Below are 22,233 nucleotides of genomic sequence, written 5' to 3' on the forward strand. Positions count from 1 at the left end.
CATTTATTTTCAATTAATAAATATGAAATTGAGAGCATTTTGCAAAGAATGTAAATGGAACTTTGCTGCCAATCATGTATCACTTGGTACTATATTTATATTGAGTGGGACACATCTTTACTCCCTATGTGTACTGACATGATAGATAGACAACTTCCCATGTTTAGCATTTTGCTAGGAATATTGGCTGAAGACATTTCCACGAACGTGTGTACACACATAGTGAGGAGAGGAATGCACCTTCCCCATCATATTTATTTCTTTAAAATATCTAACAGTCTTGTACTGTACATCCAGTCTTCGCAACAACATATGGCAATCATGATACGTGTTTTGATCCACCAATGAATGTTAGGGCCGATTTAATCATCGGGTTTTCCCAATGAAATCAGAAAATGGGACCATAGTCTGAGTTTCTGCCATGGAGGGAAAATCAAGGACTGTGGGCCCTTGATTTCCAGAACAACAGTCCCTGAGTGCAATTCCCTTGCCTGGGAAGCCCCAATTGAGACACAATCCCCAATATTCCATATCACAGATATGAACCTAGAAGTTATGTTGATGATGGGCTAATCACTGTCCTAAATGGCGGATAGAGGAATGTCTTAGACGTGTTAAAACATCATCTGCCAAATCACAAACAGCATTTCCAGGTTGATAATAGCGGCGGTGTTAATAATTTAAATACATAAAAACACATCTATACACATAACTACAGCTTAGTTCTAAAATCAAAAGAAAGAAAAAGTCTTATTGTCTGTTTGCTCCTGAATTGAAAACTCCCACTGCTAGGTGTTCATTAGGAATCCTAACACTAACCTATTAAAGTGCATTGGTCTTGTATCCCACAGTTCAGCGCGCCCTTTGCCTGATTTCACACATGAACACATTGCCATTGTTTAGCTGCAGAATAATGACTGAAGTCTGATTATGAATGATTAGTCCCTCTTGGCAGTCAGGATTCTCCTGTTGCTCCAAGTCTTTCAACTTCAGAACTTTAGCACAAGGTGCAGTGAAAGGCTACTGCATCATCAAATCTTCCACAAGGAATGCAAGCCTGTGCTCACATTCAATGGTGTAGTGTTGGCCCCTGGCGCTAGGCTGCCAATTCACAGAAGAATCTAAAAAAACAGTCCTTCTTTAAAAGTAAATCACATACAGGGTTGAATGTTGACATCCTTCAGTAATTGCCCAATGGAGCAGTTGCATTATTGAATGAGCCGAGTGTTGAACGTAAATCCTACAAAATCAACAGAAGGAAGCATTCATTCACAAACAATGGAACATTTCTGCTAAATGATTTGCATCTCCTTAGCACCATTTTACGATACTCAAATGCTTTATCTCTCTCTTACTCCCTTTCCATCCTGAATAAGCACAGATATCAGTGAGGTAGGAATTCCTCTGATCGATATGGGTTGTGATCTCATGAGCACGTTTCTGAAAATTTTCTTTTGCTCCAAACGAATGTTGTAATTTATGTGGGAAGACTGAAATGGGAAAGTGTCAAACATTTAAGAGATTGTCACATGTGGCAAGAGAGGATTTTTTTTTTACCTCATTGGTTATATAGCCAAATAGGTGGATGGAATCTGTGCCTCTTTCCCACCGATATCCTAGTCATGGCATGGTAGATAGCGAAGTTGCCTCCGAGTCAGATGATTGTAGGCCCTCGTCCCACTGCAGAGACTCCAGAGTACACAAAATCTAGTGCTGCGGGAGTGCTGCACTGTCAGAGGTGCCAATTTTCAGATGAGACCTTAACCTAAGGCCCCGTCTGCTCTCTCAGGAGGACCCAAGAAATCCCATGGCTCTATTTCTAAGAAGAGTAGGGGAGTTCTCCCTGGTGTCCTGGCCAATATTTATCCCTCAACCAACATCACTAAAGCAGATTAGCTGGTCATTATCATATTGCTGTTTGTGGGAGCTTGCTGTGCACAAATTGGTTGCCACATTTCCTACCTTGCAACACTTCATAAGCACTTCATTAGTTGTAAAGTACTTTAGGGTGCCCTGAGGTAGTGAAAGGAGCTATATAAATGTAAGTCTTTTTTCCCCCTCAAACTTGTCTGAGATTGAGACTTGGTCGTCAATGTAAAATTACAGATGCAAATCTGGATCCTTTCATTCTGGAACAGTAACTCTTATCACCGTGTTAACTAAAAACTATGGCAACCTATAAAATTGGCTTGAAATGATTACATTTCAACTAGATGTATAATTTACCTTTCAGTTTCAATGGCATCCTCATCTTTAGGTATCAACAACAAAGTCCTTGTTGTTAAAACTATTTTTCCTTTCCTGGAATAAAAAGGTTTGAAAATAATTAATACTTATCAAAGCAACATTAGAAGGGCCGATAGAAGACTGGAATTCATTATCGGTGAATCAACCTATAGTGACACAGGTTATAGCATGTTTAATGAAATAAATCTCTTTTACAATGATATTACACAGCAGTTGATGGAGGTCAGAAATAATAACAGCTACCTGCATTTTTCTAGCCCCATTAAATGTAGAAAATTGCCCGAGGTGCTTCATAGAGCCATGGAGCTGAAGAAGTGGCTATTAGGAGAAGCAATCAAAAGCTTGGTCAAAGATGTGCGTTTTAAGGAATGTCTTAGAGGCAGGGCGAGAGGTTTGGAGATGTATGGATTTTGAGTTGGACCTAGATAGATGAAGGCAAGGCTGCCAATGGTGGGGCAAAGGGAAGAGGAAGTATTTTTTAAATATCAGCCTAGGTCATATTCAGAAGTAACTTTGGATTCTCCCCTACCCCAAATCAAAGACAATAGCTCATTGTTCAATGGGTTCATGCAAAATTCCTTTTGTGTTTTATCATCGGTTGACTTACTTAATGACATTTTTGGATGATAGATGGCCACATTGTGACTAGATTACATCATAGGGAGCACTAATATCTGTTAAAAATTTGAGTTTCTATTGCCAAAGGCTTTCAATACTCCTTTCCTTGCGGAATAACCTGGATATTATATAAAAACATCAGAAAGAAGAGCAGGAATAGGCCATATAGCCCCTTGAGCCTGATCTGCCATTTAGTAAGATCACCGCTCAACTCCACTTTCCCACCCTTTTCCCATATCCCTTCATTCCCTTAGGGCTCAAAATCTAAATCGATCTCAGTCTTGAATATGATCAATGAATGAAGATTCTCAGCCCTCTGGGGTAGAGAATTCCAAAGGTTCGTAACCCTTCCTCTAAAGAATCCATTACTCCTCAACACAGTGAGGATTTCTTGTGTTATGACCAGGTGAGAAAGGTGTCTAGATGTCCCTTTCAGCCTTCACCTGGTCTTACTGTAACAGGGTTTTATTTTTAAACACACTGTGTTTTGAGCTCCCCCTTTGGTGAATCCTTGTTCACCACTTTCCAATATTGAGCCAAAGAAATGAGCACAAACAGGCTTTCTTAGGTTTAAAGAAGAAAAGTGAAATTTATTAAAACCTAAACTCTAATTCGGTTAGCGCCTACGAATAAACGCAGCGCCCCACACTAGCATAGATACGCGATATGCACATGCAAATAGAGACAGAAAAGAGCAGAAGAAAAACAAAGTGGAGAGGTTTGAGGCAATATCTGAAGAGTTTCTTGTTACTGTGCTTAAAGCTCACTGCAGAGTCCTTTTATAGGAAGTTCTTGCTTGTAAGTAATTCTTGCTTTTCATTGGGGCCCAGTATTCTTCTTAAACCTTGTTCACTGAAGGAGACTTTTCTCTCTTGGGGTTCATGTGTCTTCAATGGATTCCAAAGCTGGTGAGAAAGAGATGAGAGCAGACAGGAGAGGCTGTGGTGAGCCAGCCAGGAGAGGTCTTTTCTGTCCAGTTCAAAACTCTGTGGCAAGTTCAAATTCCTGCAACAGCCGTTAGTCAGGTGACTAAACTGGTCTGACCACGTTCGTTCTGCATATTGGGAGCAGGGACTGGTTCCTTTTTCCAACACTGTCTGCTAGTATGCAAAAATGTCTTTCCGGCTAAGGGCCTGGCAATTCCTTGTACTAGGCCCTCTTTTTTCCCCCAGCAACAATTTGAAGTTTAATGTCCATGTGGTGAAATTAATATGCCTCTTTCTTGGCAGGTGGGGGCCTGCATGACACTTGATGCAAGGAAATTATAAAATTCAATTCTCGTGAAGGTGTTATTTCGTGACAGATAAAAAAATTTGGTCCTCCGCAGTTTTTAAATCATACTAGCCAGTGATCTCTTCATGATATTTTATTACCTTTATAGAACACATTATTACCTGTATAATAATATTTTATCCATCCTTATCTAGGGAAAATGTCCTGACCTTCTGCTCACACTAGCAGCCATGCTTGAAGCTTACGTAGGATGGAGTGACGTTCTTAGAAAGCAGCATTTAAGAGAAAGAAAGAAAACGTGTAATTAAAATAAGTCGTGTATCTGCCGTACTCTCTATTTTTAAACGTACCTTTAAATATAGAGCATCTCCATAATCATCAGTAAAGCTATGGTTAATTAATCCACCATGCATTTCATCATCATCGTCACCCTCTCCGTTCAGCAAGAAGAATGTTCTCAGTTTCTCGGGGACAAAGTGATCCATAATGATTACAATTACTCCAATAACAAAGCACAGCAATGCTAGATTAAAGAGGAAAGGAATCTGTTATTTGGTGCACTTTCCAAACCTGCAGTTAGTAGAAATTGGGAATGTAATAGCCCCAATTTTAACTCTCTCCTGCCCAATGGGAATGACGCATGGGAGCGGTTAAAATTTAAAGAATTCTACCCTCCCGGCTCCAACCCGCCATCTTCCCAACCTCTTAGCCCACTGCTGGAGAGCACCCACATGGGTCCCCAGCTGAGGCCTTTTGCAGTTAAATTTGTACTCCCACCTACCAGGCAGTCAGTCAATCTGGCCTTCGTGCTCCTGGTCTTGCCACATTCTTCTCCCACTATTGGGCTCCCTCGTCCCTTGCCCCCACTGCTGTCAACGTTAAAGCCAATGTTCAAGGAATCCCGAGTCTCAACACACAACCTGGTGCTCAGTAACACAGTAGGTTAGGTCACCATGATCATCTTGCTCTATCACTGCAACGGGCCTGTTTCAGTGCTGTATCTCTTTAAAAAATAAATTAATGTGCCTCATTCTCGGCAGGTAGGGGCCTAGCTTGACACCTCCACACCCAACGGAATAAAATGCGATTTGAGAAAAGGTGCATTTCATTAAAATGGTCAAGAGAAAAATACAAGATACAGATAAAAACATGCATTTCTCTCATTCATTCACAAATCCTGAAACTTATTAAAATCGCCCCTTTTTTGGCATCCCAATAAACCTGTAGTTCTTTTTTGGGGGAAGTTACTCTTCCATTTGCCCATTTCCATGGCTGCCTAGGGTCTTTGTTCCTGCTGAGGTAATTTTTTTTTCAGAGAGTAGTAGTGGGTAGGGCTATCCTGAACTCTCTTTCAGTGCTTTGCTGAGCCATGCAAAGGCTTTTGACTTTAGGGGCTGGGTGGTTTTCTTTTCTCTGACTGTGGGGGAGGATTCTTTGCTAATCTCCCCTTTGTCCCAAAGGACACTCCTGCCTAAGTCCTGTAGGTTTAGGAGGATCGTCCAGCACAGGGCTAGTGAACTGCAAGGGATCCCCGCTGAGAACAAAAGGGGACAGGCAGGCACGTGGCTGGCAAATGTTTAGAAAGAGAAGGGGCAAAAGTGACCAAGATGGCAGGTTAAAGGAAGTCTGGGAAGAATCCTGAATGAAAACCCTTACTGTTAGATCGACCAACCCTGAAAAATGTGAAAAGTTAGACCTCACATCCTCCTATGTGAATGCACACTCTAGAAGCACCCCACCAGAGTTGCTAACAGCATTTACAGGAACATGCAGAGAAAAAGCGAGACCTCTAGGGGTCAGAGAAACCGTGAGGGTAATGCCTCACCTAGTCGAAGTGTCACAGGAGAATGCAGTTAAGTCTGCACAAATACCTGCAGTAGGAGCGTCCCAAAGAACAAAGGGGAGAGTAACAGAGACTCCTACCCCACAGTCAGAGGAAATCAGTCTGGTTTATATGTTGCAATAAAATCTGAAGCCAAAGGTCTTTGCATGAATCAGGGAGTTCAGGACAGACCTGCACCCCCTACTAACTCTCCTGAGGAAAAAAAGGGAGAAATTAAAGCATCCCTGGCACCCAGAACAGACCATTTTTAATGAGCTTCAAGATTGGTGAATGACTGGAAATGAATGAGAGAAATGCATGGTTTATTTCTGTATCTTATATTTCTCTCAAACTCTGTAATGAAATGCACCATTTTATTCAAGTCGCATTTCCCCTGGATGTGGAGGTGCCACCTGCCGAGACTGAGGCACAAATTATTTCGCCACATGAACAAAAACTTAAAATTGCACGACCCTGACTGGAAGGATATTTGCATAGAACTAGCAGCGTTGGAACGAAAGGGACCCAGTAGTTACTTCCCCAATACACAGAAGTGGTGAGACCAGTTTTACTCACATGATTAACTGGCTGTTGCAGAGAATTTGAACTTCCAAAGGATTTTGAAGAGACTGTTCATATAAGGAGCTAGTCACATGACTACTCTGCTGAGCAATCTGGGAGTTAAAAAAAAAATTTGAACTCTCATCAAAGGATTAGAACAGAACGTCGTGTGCTCACGGACTGAGAACATCTCCTCTCCTATCTGCCTGCCTCCATCTCTTTCCCACGGAACTGAATCTTGTGAAGACATTTAAACTCAAAGAGAGAAAGGCTTCCTACGTGAACAAGGTTTTAAGAAGACTATTGGGCCCCAACGAAATGTAAGACCATATCTTCAATCAAGGACTACAGCGAGCTCGAGAAACAGTAGCAAGATATTGCCTCAAACTGTTCTACTTATCTTTTTGTCCCTATCTGCATGTTACATTGCGTGTGCATGCTAACGTGCTGTAGGTGTGAACCATATTAGAGTTTAAGTTTAAGGTTTAATAAATTTCATCGTCTTTAAACCAAAGAGAGCCTGTTTGTGCTCATTTCTTTGCCTTATAATTGGAAAGTTGTGAAAAAGGATCCACAAAGTGGGAGCTCAAAACACAGTGGATTTAAGATCAAACCCTGTTACAATAAGACCAGGTGAAGACAGCAAAAGACCCCAAGACACCTTTCTCACCTGGTCGTAACAAGTAGCAATCAGGGACTCCCTCTGCTTCACTTCCAGACTGGGCAGCCTGTGCTAACTCTTGCAATACTGGGTCGGTTTGCTGAGCCTCAGCTAGGAAAATCCATTTAATTCATTCCCTGGGTCTCCTAACTTTCCAAAGAAAGTCTCGGACAGACAGACCTGGTCTTCTGCCTGTAGTGCCAATTCAGTCTCCCCTGGGGGAGCTGGTTTGATCATGGCCTGATCCACTACACATTCAGAGGAACTGCAGGGGTCCATCTCCCACCACTGCCCTGTCTCTCTGACATCCTGCGGTCTTTCTTTCACTATTGGGAGGGCTACTACCTTCGCCCCTACCAGATCATTACCTAGGAGCAGGTCAACCCCATTCATATGCAAACTAGGGACAATTCCTACGGTCACTGGTCCCAAAACTAGGTCACACTCCAGGTGCACCCGGTGTACAGGTACAGGCATACACTGCCCTCCAATACTATTCACCATCATTCTGGTGTTCACTGCACTCTCTGGGGGAAAGGTCAGGCCTATTCCCAGCAAAAGGGATCTAGTGGCCCCTGTGTCCCTGAGGATTACTATAGGCTTGCTTGCCCCACTCGAGGGGTATGGGGTTACTCTCCCTTCAGACACAAAACCCTGATAACCTTCAGGAATCCCATTAAATTTTCCTGCACTTGCTGCGGTAGACTTCCTGGGTCTCACTCTTACTGCAGTTAAAGCCACAGCTTGTTCTGCTGTGATTTCCATCAGGTCCCCGTTATCACTGAGTGGGTATGCCCTGAATAACTCTACAGGTTTTCCCTTCAGTTTCCAGCAGTCTGCTCTTAAATGCCCTGCTTTATTACAAAAGAAGCACATAGGTCTCCGGGTCTCACTCTTGCTCACAGCACCTTCTCTTTTGGCTAGGAGAGGGCTCCTTGTGTCTCCTGCTTTCCTTTCTCTCCCAGGACTGCTGTGGCTCCTATCACCTTCCTATCCTTCGTCTCTTTCAGATTTGAGGGGGCGACTAGGAATGGTTCTCCCTGGGAAACCGACTTAGAAATTAAAGCAAACTCATCAGCCAGAACCACCACTTGCCGGGCTCTCTGGACCCGCTGCTCCTCTACATGGGTCTTTATGGAGAATGGAAGAGAGTTTTTAAATTCCTCCAACAGAATTTGAAGATTCTGAGATTCTCATAGCTGAGCTGTACTTTAAGAGCCCTCGGCCACTGGTCAAAAGTCAGTTGCTTGCTTCTTTCCAACTCCAGATCAGTTTGATTAGCTTACTTCTTGAGGGTTCTAAACTTTTGGCGATAGACTTTGGGTACCAACTCATATGCCCCGAGGATAACATTTTTGGTCGGTTCATAATTTGCCGAACACTCATCTGGCAACAGGGAATAAACCTCATGGGTTTTTCCAGTTAACTAGCTTTGTAGTAAAAGAGGCCAGGCCTCAGCTGGTCATTTTAGCTGCCTTTCCAGTTTCTCAAAGGACACAACAAATGCCTCCATAACCTCCTCATTGAATTTTGGAATTAGTTGAGTTAGTTTTAACAATGTTGTACCCAGCCCTGAATTATGCTCCTCCATATTGGCCATGCTTTCACTAGGGTTACTCTGTCACCTCCTAATTAACTCTAGCCACTTCAGTTCTTTTTCTTCGCATTCCTTCCGGAATATTCTTTCTCTCTCCCTCTCCTGTCTTTCTCTCTCTCTCCCCTCAAATTCAAGTTTACTCTGTTCCAATTGTACCTTTGCTAACAATCCCCTGAGGGAGTCTGCTTCGAACCCTGTTTCTGCTTCTTCAGATTCAAGGGAAAAATGGTTGGCCACTAGCCTTAGGAGTTCAGACTTCCTAGCCTTGCCACGTTCAGTGATCCCACACTGCTCAGCCATTTTCATCAACTCCTCCATAGACACTGCTTTTAACTTATCTCAAGTTACTTCACCCTGGCTTGGAAAGCTGCTAGCTTCAGTTGCAGACTGACCACAAGAAAACCTGTATTGAAGTCTTGCTCTTTTTTTGATCGGGAACAATTTGGCTTCCCACTTCCAATTTCTCTCATTTGCCTGTGGGTCAATTCCGAATGCTAGCACCCAAATTTCTGTTCTGACCAGGTGAGAAAGAGGTCTAGGTTTCCCTTTCAGCCTTCACCTGGTCTTATCATAACAGGGTTTAATTTTAAACATACTGTGTTTTAGCTCCCCCTTGGTGAGTCCTTGTTCACTGCTTTCCAATTATAAGGCAAAGAAACCAGCACTAACAGGCTTTCTTAGGTTTAAAGAAGAAAAGTTGAAATTTATTAAACTTAAACTCTAATTTGGTTAATGCCTATGGATACACAACGCGCCCACACTAGCATGCATACTCGATACACACATGCAAATAGAGACAGAAAAGAGCAGAAGAAAAATAAAGTGGAAAAGTTTGAGGCAATATCCGAAGAGTTTTTGTAACGGTTCTTTGAGCTCACTGTAGGGTCCTTGATTGTAGGTAGATCTTGCTTTTCATTGGGGCCCATTATTCTTCTTAAACTTTGTTCGCTTTAGGAGTCTTTTCTCTCTTGAGGTTCATGTGTCTTCGTTGGATTCAGAGGCTTTTGAGAAAGAGATGGGAGCAGACAGACTGGCGATGCTGTGGTAAGCCAGCCAGGACAGATCTTCTCAGTCTAGGAGCATTCTGCTTTCTGTCCAAACTGTTTGTACAAATTCAAAAACACTCAGGTTGCCCAGCAGGTTAGTCATGTGATTAGATGGTTTGACCATATCCGTTTGTGTATTTGGCCATCTTAACAGTCAACCTGGAATGCGAGCTCCCCCACCTTCAACGTCTGGTGATCAAAAGTCCATTGTGGATTGAATGTGTCAGGAAATGGCTGCTTTGTCCTTTCAAACACCGTCTGTTAATATGCAAATGTATTTCCAGCCACAGCTGATCTGTTTAACAAGTCCTTTCTTCACTCCAGTAACAGTTTAAAATCAATGTTCATGACAAAATTAATGTGCCTCATTCTTGGCAGGTGGGGGCCTAGCATGACAATATAAAATACCCAAAACTGCCGTAAAATAGGGAATAGAATTGTCTTGGAGTGACTGTGGTTCTAACTTTCCTTAATCTGATTCTACTCATTTGTAATTGGGATTTGGATTTTTCATTCATTCAAAATTAAAACTAAAAATTTATTTAACACTCTGGCCGCACCTCCATCTGTTTCAGCAAAGTGAAATTCAGACTTGTGTTGCCAATACGAAAGACCTGAAAGACTTTCTGTGCCCTGAGGGCATTAAGTGTTAACTACATTGTGTGGAACTAGAGCATGTGTAGGCCCAGACCAGTTGGGCTGGCTGATTCACATCTTTGAAGATGATTAGTGAACCAGTTGGCTTTTTGCGAAAAATTTGCAGTTTTCATGGTCATTTTTTTTCCCAGTGTTGGTTCAGAAACACCAAATTTATGAATTTGATAAATCTGCTGATTTGGGGGTTGGTGAATCTTCCGTGCAGGGGAGCCAACTTGAGGAGAGTTCAAAACAGAGCTGGATGCTAGTCTGAAAGAGTCAAAGTGCAAGAGGGATGGGTTTCAAGGGCTGAACCATTTTTCTCCGTCCTTAACTTTTTCTTGCTTTGGGTCAATTAACATCAAAGCGTTGCAAAAACTCTGCTATTTTCACTGATATTGTCATATTTAGGCTGCAGTTACCAACCTGAGATCTATGCTATAGTCAGTAGACTGAAGTTATACTGCAGACTAATCAATCTGATTTGATGCTGTATCCTTATTGCCAATCAGAAAATTGTAGGTGAGGAGCCCCTGATTTTCCATCCATTCGTTTTACAGGACAAACACTCAGGGGCTTTGTTGGTGTCATTTCCTGATACACAACCCCAGCAGGCCAGCTTTCACACTGGAAGCTCGAAAGCAGAAAATTTATCCTGATATAAGTGCAGGTCTTGTTTCTTCAGACCAGTTCATTGCGTGCCTTCTATATTCTACAACACAGTGTCCCTATACTTACCTGTTGCTAATGTCAGCCAGAAAGAAGCACTCAGACTAGTCTTTAGTGTCGTTGGACCAAACTGAATAATGCATTGAGAGACATTCCGTGTAGTGGCAAATGCGATGACTCCAAAGATCATGAACAGAGCTGTCACCAAAGCCATGTAACCTCCGTACACAATTGTTGACATGGAGAAGAGAATATTAGCGACGAGCCAGACACATAACGCCACCCTAAAACAGAAAGAACAATTCACAAATTTTGAAGAACGGACGTCTTCTGTACCTCTAATGTTCATTCCACTTCAGTTAATGTTACTTTCCTTTGTTTAATAAGATAGGAATGTAGCCAACTAGCATTCAGCTCTTCCAGAACCTAGATCTCCTTCCTCAAACTGTCCCACTCCTATCCTGAAATCAGTTTCTCCACATTTTGGATATCTAGCAGACTTTCTTTTACATGCTTCAGCTGAGCCAATTGTCCACTCTGCATGCAGACAGTTAAGGCAAATGATTTTTCATAATGAAGCATCTTGGACATAGCCACAATTTTTTACATTGGCTCTGTATTGTTGCCCAAGCACTTCAATTTAGCATAAATTGCACATACATTTTTCTGAGTGGATCTGAGCAATAAAAAATCATCTGGTCTAGTGATTGTCTATTCCACAACTCAAATAGTTTCGGTATAAAGACTCTCCTTAAGTTTAGCTCCTAATTAGGATAATAAGATGGTAGAAATTTTAACACAGAATAGAGCTATTTTGTTCATTGTTCCTGTGTCAGTTCCAGCTTTGGATTTTAACTATTTAATCCCATTTTGCTGCTTTTTCCTTGTACCTACTAATATGTTATACTGAAGTATTTGAATGACTCCCTCTTCAATGCTGCAATTGATTCAGCTTCATTGCCCACTTACATTAGTGCATTCCATAGCCTAATAACCCTTTGTATGGAAAAAACCTTCTTCAAACCTCTCCCTTGTGTGTCTGGTACTCACCTTAAATTCATGTCTCCATTGGCCAGTGGAAATAATCTCTCACTATTCAGACTCTCAAAAACTTTTAAAGGGTCATGCTTGAGGTCCCCTTAGCCTTTTCAGCTCCAATAAGTTGAGCCCTAGAGTTTTGGCTGAGTTTTCAATTTACAATCCTGTTCTGGTTTTCTTTCATTTTGGATTGGAGCCAAATGCCTTTCTACATCTACCGTAATTATGTCCTTTCTTGTTTTGAAAGCTGATATCACATACCTCTCACACTTTTGTATGATGACAATAAATGTTAAATCTTAGCCTTGCTTCATAACTCAATGGTTTTGTGCCCTTATTCTGAATTCTTTATACAGCTCTTTATCATGTTACAGTACAGTGATCACAAACATCCACGATACTGCCTGTTTGGAAACTGCAATACCTCAATGTTAACTTAATGACTTGAAAAGACCTCTCTAGGATTCTGTAGTTTATATGTTTGAATTGCTGTCTGGGATGCGGCTGTTGCTGGCATTTATTCCCCATCCCTAATTGCCCTGAAAAGGTGTCAGTGAGACTTGAAGCAAAGCACTTTGACACAACTAAGTGGCTTTCAATTGGGCACTTAAGTCATCCATATTGGCGGTGGGATGGAGTCAAATGGGAAAGGCTGGCAGTTTATTTTCCCGAAAGGATATTTGTGAACAGTCCAATAGTTTCATGACCACACAGCTTTTTATTTTCAGATAATTGTTTTTTTTTAAAATTGGATTCAACTTCTCAAACTACCACAGTGGGATATGAACACTGGATTATGAGTCCAAGCCTCTGCTAGTCCAGTAATCCATTACTGTACCCGATTGGTTGGGAAGGAGGGGGAAAGATTTGCTCAGGTTACTATGTGTAGCGACAGCGTAATATATCTGGAAGATTTTCTTTGCTCAGTATCTAATGGAATTGTAAACAGCTCGATGTTTTCACAAGAAAGAGCAAAAGCCGAAATCTCCACAAACTCATTTTAATGTCACTACATAATGTCAACTGAACAAATATTGTCCCACTGCTTTCCATTCCAATGTTTTTTTTTGTAAATATTTCCTGTCGAGACGTGGGTATCACATCACATCTACTAACTGTCCCTTGTACAATGAGGCCACTCGGCAGGGCATTAGGAGGCAATCATGTATACTGGACTGGGTAGAGGTGATGGCTCCCCTTCCCTGAAGGACATTGATGAAATAGTTGGGTTTTAAAGACAATCTGGCTTCTTGCACAGATAGTTTCTGGTGTTAGTCTACTAATGACTTGATGTATAGATTCAGTTTCACATTTTTGTTATGGTTGGATTTGAACTCACACCCTTAGTTCCTAGTTTGGCTCCATAGTCACTGCACAACTGTACCCTTAATCTATTTGTTTGCTTATAAGTGGCCGCTGGCCTTGATTCTGAGTTCAGGTGGATAGGAAGTTCTGGATGGTTGATCTTGAATTAACAAAACCCCCTCATCTTCAAATACATTACAAATGATATTTAAAATGCATTAATGCATCTTACTTACCACATCATGGCTGTTGCATAGTGCCCGGACAACATGTACTGTTCCTGAACGAGACAAGGGCTCTCTCTAATAAACTTTTCTGCAATATACAAAATTGGATGTGGAAGGCCTCGGTCAAGTCCCTTGTAATATTGCTCATTGTAATTCAACTTAAATCTCCACAGAAAGTTCTCATTGTAGTCTATGGTTTCATTCAGCTGGTTCACAGGGAGCCCTGCAAGCACACAATATGAAGTATCATCACATGTTAATCCAGGTTACAGATAGCAGACGGCAAAAGCAATAGTTACAAAGAAATCCCCAGGCATTGTAATAGATGAAAATCCAAACTCTTTACATAAAGGATACTGGCAAATCATTGTCAATGTATTAGCTATATCTGTGTTGAACCACCCATTCTTTTGTTTTGTCAGCTTCAGTAGGGTATAGTTTGGAGAGATACAGCACTGAAACAGGCCCTTCAGCCCACCGAGTCTGTGCCGACCATCAACCACCCATTTATACTAACCCTACACTAATCCCATATTCTTACCACATCCCCACCTGACCCTATATTTCCCTACCACCTACCCATACTAGGGGCAATTTATAATGGCCAATTTACCTACCAACATGCAAGTCTTTTGGCTTGTGGGAGGAAACCAGAGCACTCGGAGAAAACCCACGCAGACACAGGGAGAACTTGCAAACTCCACACAGGCAGTTCCCAGAATTGAACCCGGGTCGCTGGAGCTGTGAGGCTGCGGTGCTAACCACTGCGCCACTGTGCCAACAGAATTTAAATGTATTTGTGACGATCTCCTGTGAAATTCTAAGCACGTTCTTTCAGAAAGCATTTGTCATGTCACTGGAGCATTGCTGCTCCTGTCAAATGGGACTGGTCATCCAGATTGGTATCGGAGGAAATTTTCACTACAGAAATACCCGCACCATTGTCAATGAGTGATGAATAATGGAACCCGAAATCAACATGAATGATTTTCTAATTGACTTGACTTTGTTATTTACCAGTGTATTCCCCATGGAAAATTATATTGTGCCATCAATTGATATTTATCCACCGGTTTATAGTAACAATTTAGTCTTAATTCAAAATTATGGACTGTTTAATCCACGGAGAGTGGGACTAGCTAAATTGTTCTTGCAGTGAGCTAGCATGGACTGAATGGGCTGAATGGCCTAGTTCAGTGCTGTAAATGTTATATGACTCTATGATAACTTCCCTGTCCAATAGCAAATTGGTAGTGTCTTAAACTTTGCACCAATTGAGCTTTCAGAAATGTGCCTGCTCCTTTCTGATAATGCAGTGTACTTAATAGGGAATAACTATACACCACATGCCATTCTAGTCCACTTCTGCAGTCAAGATTTATTGCCAATTTACAACCAAAAAATAACTATTAAAGCAGCAATTTACCTTTCAGAGTTACATTGATTCCTGCCAGTCCAATGTGGAGCCCCACTCTCGCAGTGATTATTTCATTGCTGAAAGCCTTGTAGGTTGTGTTCACTGTGGCATATCCATCTTCCCAGTCACCAGTAAAGTTGACCACTACAGAATGAATAATGATTCTTAGTTATCTCTAGTGCTTCCATTGACAAGTGTCTGATTTCCTTAACTAAACATTAAAAGTCTTCTCTTGTTTTTGAAGCGCAACAAATCACATTGGATTAAACCTGTGCCTGGGCAACTAATTTCTCGACTATCGGAATTAATCCATACAATTAAAAACCTCGAATTTAGAAGCAAGAATTAGCTCTCAAATGTAATGTTTCAGAAATTCATGGCAATTTGGGTCGTTAAAATGAGTAACTGTCTCTCTGCAGAAAGCTAAAGTTTCCAATTCACCCTGAGCGAATGTTATTGGCCTGTGTTTTCTTTTGGAGCTGACTCGATTCCTTCATGGTTTTCATTAAGTGACACCAACAGCATCGAAGACCAGCAGCAGTCCTGCCATCGGTGCTTCTTTTACAGGATGTTGACTCTCATGAAGCCTTCCCATTCTCTATGCTAGCTACCCCATGCCACTCTGTCATATTGATTGGCTATATTAGTGTATTTACAATCCTGTATAATCCATGCTTCAGCGATGTAAACATAGTGCAGAGGAGATGCCTAGTCAAGTAGAGTGAGATTAAAACCCAACTCAGGCACTCACAAAACACATTATTTGCATTACATGTGCATTGGACCTTCAAGTCACTGGATCGTGGACACAACCAATGCACCTATTAAACCCTTTACCTTCACAACTGCTCAGAAATTGGTATGGCCCAGGTGTATCTGTGTAGTTCTTTAAAGTGAAAATCATAGAACAGTGACAGTACAGAAAGATGCCATTTGACCCATCAGGTTCATGCTGGCTGTCTGTATGGTATAGATGTATTGAAAAGAGATGTTTGGGGAGGGCAGATCTTCATGTTGCTCTACCATAGTAATTTTATAAACCTGGGGTGTACCACTTTACTAGGTTTAGTGAATGTAGGAAACCTTTGTCCTATGTTTGGGATATTGGTGAATCATGGAAAACCTACCACTGCATTTAGTGTGCCGCTAGTACAACAACAATACATTTATCTACTGCCTTCAACATGATAAAAACATTCACAATAGAAGTTAGACAAATATTGACACAAGTCAAAGAAGAAGTTTGGACAGGTGACCAATTGCTTGGCCAAAGAGCTGGGTTATAAGGCGCATTTTAAAAGGAGAAAGACAGGGGCAGTGAGGCTTGTGGGGGTGGTGGGGGGGGGGGGGGGGGTGAGTTCCAGAGCTTAGGGCCTGAATGGCAGGCCCACCAATGGTGAAGTGAAGAAAATCAGGAATGCAGCAAGAGGTTAAAGATGGAGGAGCATAGAGATCTCGGAGGGTTGTCGAGCTGGAGCAGGTTACAGCTATAGGGAGGACAAAGGGCCATGAAGGGATTTGAACACAAGGATGAGGATTTTTAAATCGAGTTACAAAGTGACCAAAGGAAATCCTCGTGGACCCGCCATCAGCTCAATTTCAAGATGCCATGGCAGTTTTTTGGAAATTGACAAACCAGAGGGGTTTTTTTAAAAACTACAATGTCAGTCAAGCGTTTGTAGAAAACACACAGTGGAAAGACAGCGCAGCTCGGTAACACACACAAGTCCCACTCCAGTCCAAATCCGGGACTGCAATCACTGATGGGCACGGGGTGAAAGTGGAGTGTGAGACACGTTAATCTGCTCCTGCCCGATCCTCACTCCAGGGTTCTAGGGAAGCACATTCCAGAGGACCGTCTCCCTTAGGATAGGGAATTAAGTTTATACCTCTGCAGACCCCTTGAAAAACCGCCTAACAAAGAAATACGACAGCAACTTCTATAGTGTCCCCAGTTCTTTTGCGAACTCTGCATCACAACCGATGCAGTATTATTTTATTTGAAGAAAAGTTACACAGACCTACAATGACGACTCCAACGAAGAGACTTAAAATTACTCGACAGAACGCATAAACCCTCTGCAAAAATAAGACAAGCAACATTTCACTTTAAAACGAAAAACATTTTGTTGACAAAGTTCCATTGGTCGAACTAATAGATCTTTAAACATTGCGAATTTTGTTTTGCTGAATGGTAACCTGAATTTCGCCAATTTGGCAATGGTTAACAGATAAACGAGTGAATTTTAAAATAGCAATGATCAGCACCGTGCAGTTATAAATTAAAACTCGGGTAATCAGAGCGGAATGTCGGCGTAACGGTTACATAGAATTTCACCCATTTCGGGCCCATTTGCTCGGTGCTGCTGTTTATGCTCCACAAAAGCCTCCTCCTACCCGTCTTCATCCCAACCTAATCAGCATATTCTGTGGCTCACGGGTGTAAACATCGGACACGGCGGCGTAACTCAGGTGTAAAATGGCACACAATAAGTCTCGGGTTGTTTCAAATGAGAATGGCCCGAAGTTATCTGAAACTTCTATCTACAGCTGATGTGATGCGGGCTTGTGTTGAGAGCGGCAAAAAAAAAGGGGGGGGGGGGAAATGCCCCTTCCTTTACTTACCCCTTTCCCTCTGATACCCGGGAGAATAATGAGAAATGTTAAGGCGAAGACTAGAACCACCAGGATCACTACAAGCAGCGAAATGGCGAAAATGTACGGGGTTCTGTGATGGGGATAAAATGGTTTGATTCCGTCGAAGAGAGTCATGATTGGTGAGTGCTCGCGATGCTGTGACAACTGCAGAGAGATAGAAAGAAAAATGTTACTGGGCGATGCACAAGCGACAAGATTTGTGCAGGTGCAAAGCTTTTGGAAACAAACATACTTTGGCAACTAAAAGAGAAAATCAGAACAAAAGCACATGGCATTTCATGTTACAACCATCCAAATTCGATTGGCACCATCATGTTCTAGAGTTTTGACTGAAAATGACATTAAAATAATAGGCTTACAGCGCTAAAAGGGGGCATTCGGCCCATCGTGCCTGTGCTAGCTCTTTGAAGCTCTATGTAACGAAGCCCACTGCCCTGCTGTTTCCCCACAATCCTGCCAATTTCCTGTCCTTCAAAGTTAAAAAAAAAACTACTTCTTTTTGTTTTCTATCATGTTCTCAGCAGTCCTATTTCCACAGACAAAATATCTTTGATCTTCACCGATTTTCTTTCTTTTTTTAAAAAAAATGAAGAATTATTTGACGAATTTCGATTTAAGAAAAACGAATAGATTCTTGAGTTAACTCATCTTGCTCGTTCTCCCTGCCCCTAGCATTTAAAATTTGGACCAAACTCTATATCTCTTGTTTTAATCCAAGAGTTTGCTTTCGACAAGTCAAAAGTCAAGAAAGCAGATATATATTAAAAGTTGTGATAGTCTACTCACTGTAAGGCGGATTTAGTTTGGAGAGATTGGAGGTTTTGATTCCCGCTTTCCTGCGGTGACAGTAAATCTGAAACCAAACTGTGCCTTGTTCAAATCTCTCTCCCCAGTCCCATCCTATTTATACTCACCGTTTTATCTCATGTCGGCTTGGATCCAGCTGTTTGCGTCAGGTAATCGGAAAACAACAAAAGATGGGAATTTTTGACCATCACCTTCTTCCTGGTACCGATGCAAATTCACCCACACCCTTTCTCAACGTAACAGCGACCCTCCCCACCCTGTTTGAATAGTCCCGTTTGGCTCTCACCCATCCCGGTTAATTGATTGCAGCAGAGGGTGTCCAGGCGTGAGCACGGCGGATCCTCCGCACTCGCAGGTGAGCTGTGACTAAATCTCTCAAGAGATTTCTCCAGTGCCTCGGGAGTTTTCCAGTTCAGGGCAGGCAGCTGTGAACCGAGGTACCCAGAGAGTATCCCAGTCAAAACGTCTTCAGTGCACACAATATATGAGATTAAGACAGGGGGTTAATTGTTTTAGTGGATGACAATGACTAGTGGATATCAGTTCCAAAATCCACTGAGGGTCTCAGTTCCAGATTATAACAGAGCTCAGTGTTTGGCCAGAATCCAGATTCCGCTCCTCACGGCTCTATCCTTTCAGCTTTTCTTCGGTTCACACAAAAAGGTCAAATCCATCTCCATTCCAACAGTTCTGATGAAAGGTCACCGACCTGAAACGTTAACTCAACATGTTTTGCTTTTTATTTGTGAATCGGGTCTTTATTATTTGCGTCCCCCTTGATGCCCGGTAAAGAGTCGATTAGTCAGTCAGCCTTTTTCTTTATAAATTACGCCTCTGCGGAGCGCCTTGGGCTGTTGGTTTTCAACTTTCAAGCGCACGTTTTTGTTTGGCTGTGCCCTGTGCGAGTTGGCAGGGCGAGCGTAAGGGAGGAAAATCTCTGCGCAAACTCACAGAATCACATATCCACAGAATTGTGACAGCGCAGAAGGAGGCCTTTCGGCCCATCGTGTCTGCACCCGCTCTCCTAATGAGCATTTCAACTTCTAAGCGACGGGGGTACCACTCATTCAAACGCGCCCGCTTTCAACCAGATCTCAACTAATCCCACAGCAGATGAAGGAAGGGGCGGGCTTGTACTCAGGAATAACTGTGGAATATCTCGGGACCAGTTAAGGACAGTACTGTATGCTTGCTCACTGTGTACTGTAACCCTGGGCACGCTTCTCACCATCAAGTAATAGGGAACCAATTGGGGCAGGGCAGACTGGTAAATATTACTTGGGGCAATACTAAACCATTTACCAGCCCGTATTTATTTTCCCACTTAAAACACAAAAAGGGAAATTTTCCAAGACGCGTTGGCAGCTCTATCTTTTGAGAAGGTGTGAGAAAGAGCGAGAAGGAAATGTAAGTTGGTGATTTGAAAGTTTAATATCGCGGTTGAAGTCACCCATCAATTTAAAATCCGCAGACCCGTCAAGTGAAGTTATTGTAAATAAATCGAATTACCCCAGTTAATAGTTGAGTTAATTATCTTGGAGAAGAAAATGAACTTTTTTCTGCTTTTCTTAAACTGGTGATACTTTCAAATTCCTCCTTAATTCTGTAACTACAGAACTTCTAGAAACAATAATTCGGGACCAAATTAATAGTCACAAGGACTATTAACCCATAAGTGGGTAAACTAAGGAAAGCCAACACAGAGTCTTTAAGGGAAAATCATGTTTAACTAACTTGCTGGAGTTTTTTGAAGAGTTTCTCCTCCTTTAGAGGGGATGTGCGAGGCAAGTTCTTTACACAGAGGGTGGTGAGTGCCTGGAACTTGCTGCCGGGGGAGGTGGTGGAAGCAGATACGATAGCGACGTTTAAGAGACATCTTGACAAATACATGAATAGGATGGGAATAGAGGGATACGGGCCCCGGAAGTGCAGAAGGTGTTAGTTTAGACAGGCATCATGATCGGCGCAGGCTTGGAGGGCCGAATGGCCTGTTCCTGTGCTGTACTGTTCTTTGTTCTTTGGTCTTGGTGCTGGACACTTCATTTTGCTGAGAATATATGGTTTGCGCTTAACTGGTTACCCGAGATTCTAGCATCTAATCCCCGCTGTAGCTCCCTCCAGCGTTCCATGAATTTAAAAACAAAGTCAGGATTTGCGCAAAAGAAATCTTTTCTGCAGAATTTGCTGTGGTTAAATACCGCAACCGGACCGAGAGGTGGACGCTCAATATGGAATTAGCCTGAAGATATCTGTTTCAACAAAGGGGTGAATTAGTTTTCTATAATATTTATATAAGCTGAACCAGGGGGATTTTGATTGTGATTCTGTTTTCAGTGTGAATGCAGCGTAGAACCGAACAATTCAGTGCTTTGGCAATCTAGGGATAGAGTACTGTGTTAAATGTTCCTCCTTATGGTGGCAATTTTACCCTCTATTTCCAGTAAAAGTGTGTTCCCATTCTTTCAACTTCTAAAATCCACTTTTCATCTACGCGGAAATATGCAATTTAAAAAAATAACGCCTTTAACTTAATGTATTAAGCATTTCATTCCAAAGTTTAATTTTGTAGCAATAGTTAATTTTATTTCCACTGGTTTCTGAAATACCTGGGAGAACATCACTGCCGCTCACGAGAGAGAAACTCGTCAATTTCCAATTGAAAACTGACTTTAAAATCGATACATTCAGCAAGCAATTCCCAAATGAGACTGTTCAGGAGCAAGGACTGGGTGGAAATGCACTGTTTCGAATAGTAAGGTAGTGACAAGGAGGTTCCTAAGTTCCTCTGCCTGCCTTTTTAAAACTGTCTCTAAGGCGTTTCCTTCTCAGGTTACTTTCGGAGCATAGAGTGTTTGAATTGATTTTATAATCGGAGCTGAGCCTTTCAGAAGAAGATTTGGAGCCCAAGTGCCCGGTCAAAAGTGGAGCTCTCCCAAACACAATGGCACAAGTCAATCTCTGGAAACTGCTGATCACTGGCTGGATTCACCTCTCCCACCTGACACTCATCTGTAAGTAACATCCCCCCTCTTTCGAGACGGAGATTGTAGACTTAGTCGCAGTATTATAGAATGAGTGAGCGTAGCAGGCGGCCATTCGGTCCAAAGTGCCTGTACTGACTCTTTGGCGGAACTATCCAATTAGCCCCACTCCCTCTGCTCTTTCTGCCTAGCCCCTTTTCCCCTTCAATCATTAATTGTATTGCAAATATCTTCAACTTTTTAAAATGTCCTCATGCCTTCTATCACATTGGCAGTCATTCGTTGATGAATTATAAAACAATTTTTTTCTCTTTTCACATGCATATTTTGATTTCCTTCACACTCAGATCATTCTCCGTGAATAGACATCACTTGTCAACATTTATTCTTTTCATGTGGCATGTCCTTTATTTAAATGATTAATTTACAGACCTTTCCCTTGATTAATTGAATGCCTTTTCTCCCCAAGCTGCTCAGAATAATATCAACTGGGAGGTGCAGAGATATGATGGATGGTATAACAATCTTGCCTATCATAACCGAGGGGCAGCTGGTAAGAAACAATTCCTTGAACTATTTTCTCATTTTAAATTCACCAGCAAAAAATTACAGTTGTGCTTAAGATATTGCAAACCATTTAGATAGGACATTAATATCAGTGACATTCAATATGAAATCAGCAGAGGTTGAATTTGATCTTGAACAGGACA

The 22,233-nt window shown here is 41.9% G+C and overlaps 2 protein-coding genes across 3 annotated transcripts in view; one reads left to right on the forward strand and one right to left on the reverse strand.

Annotated features, from left to right (window-relative positions):
* Positions 1–212: 212 nt before the first annotated feature.
* On the reverse strand, positions 213–18,605 carry duox2 (dual oxidase 2). The gene is made up of 9 exons (XM_068015151.1): positions 18,522–18,605; positions 17,703–17,879; positions 17,099–17,156; positions 15,087–15,221; positions 13,670–13,883; positions 11,160–11,374; positions 4,449–4,621; positions 2,227–2,301; positions 213–1,240 (listed from the first exon to the last, which is right to left on the reverse strand). The coding sequence occupies exons 2-8, from the start codon at positions 17,847–17,849 to the stop codon at positions 2,254–2,256; spliced, it is 990 nt and encodes a 329-aa protein (XP_067871252.1). The 5' UTR covers positions 17,850–17,879; positions 18,522–18,605; the 3' UTR covers positions 213–1,240; positions 2,227–2,253.
* Positions 18,606–18,840: 235 nt separating this feature from the next.
* Positions 18,841–22,233, forward strand: part of duox (dual oxidase) — a 66,003-nt gene continuing 62,610 nt past the window's right edge. The window contains exons 1-3 of one of the 2 annotated variants that reach the window (XM_068015474.1): positions 18,841–18,897; positions 21,372–21,553; positions 21,993–22,076. In XM_068015474.1, coding sequence (XP_067871575.1) covers positions 21,484–21,553; positions 21,993–22,076 — 154 coding nt within the window. In that variant the 5' untranslated portion in view covers positions 18,841–18,897; positions 21,372–21,483. Of the gene's footprint in view, positions 18,898–19,605; positions 19,950–21,371; positions 21,554–21,992; positions 22,077–22,233 lie in introns of those variants that run through there. The other variant, XM_068015475.1, reaches the window with a different exon arrangement.

This window comes from Heterodontus francisci, chromosome 35 (genome assembly GCF_036365525.1).
Source record: "Heterodontus francisci isolate sHetFra1 chromosome 35, sHetFra1.hap1, whole genome shotgun sequence".
Classification (NCBI taxonomy): domain Eukaryota; kingdom Metazoa; phylum Chordata; class Chondrichthyes; order Heterodontiformes; family Heterodontidae; genus Heterodontus; species Heterodontus francisci.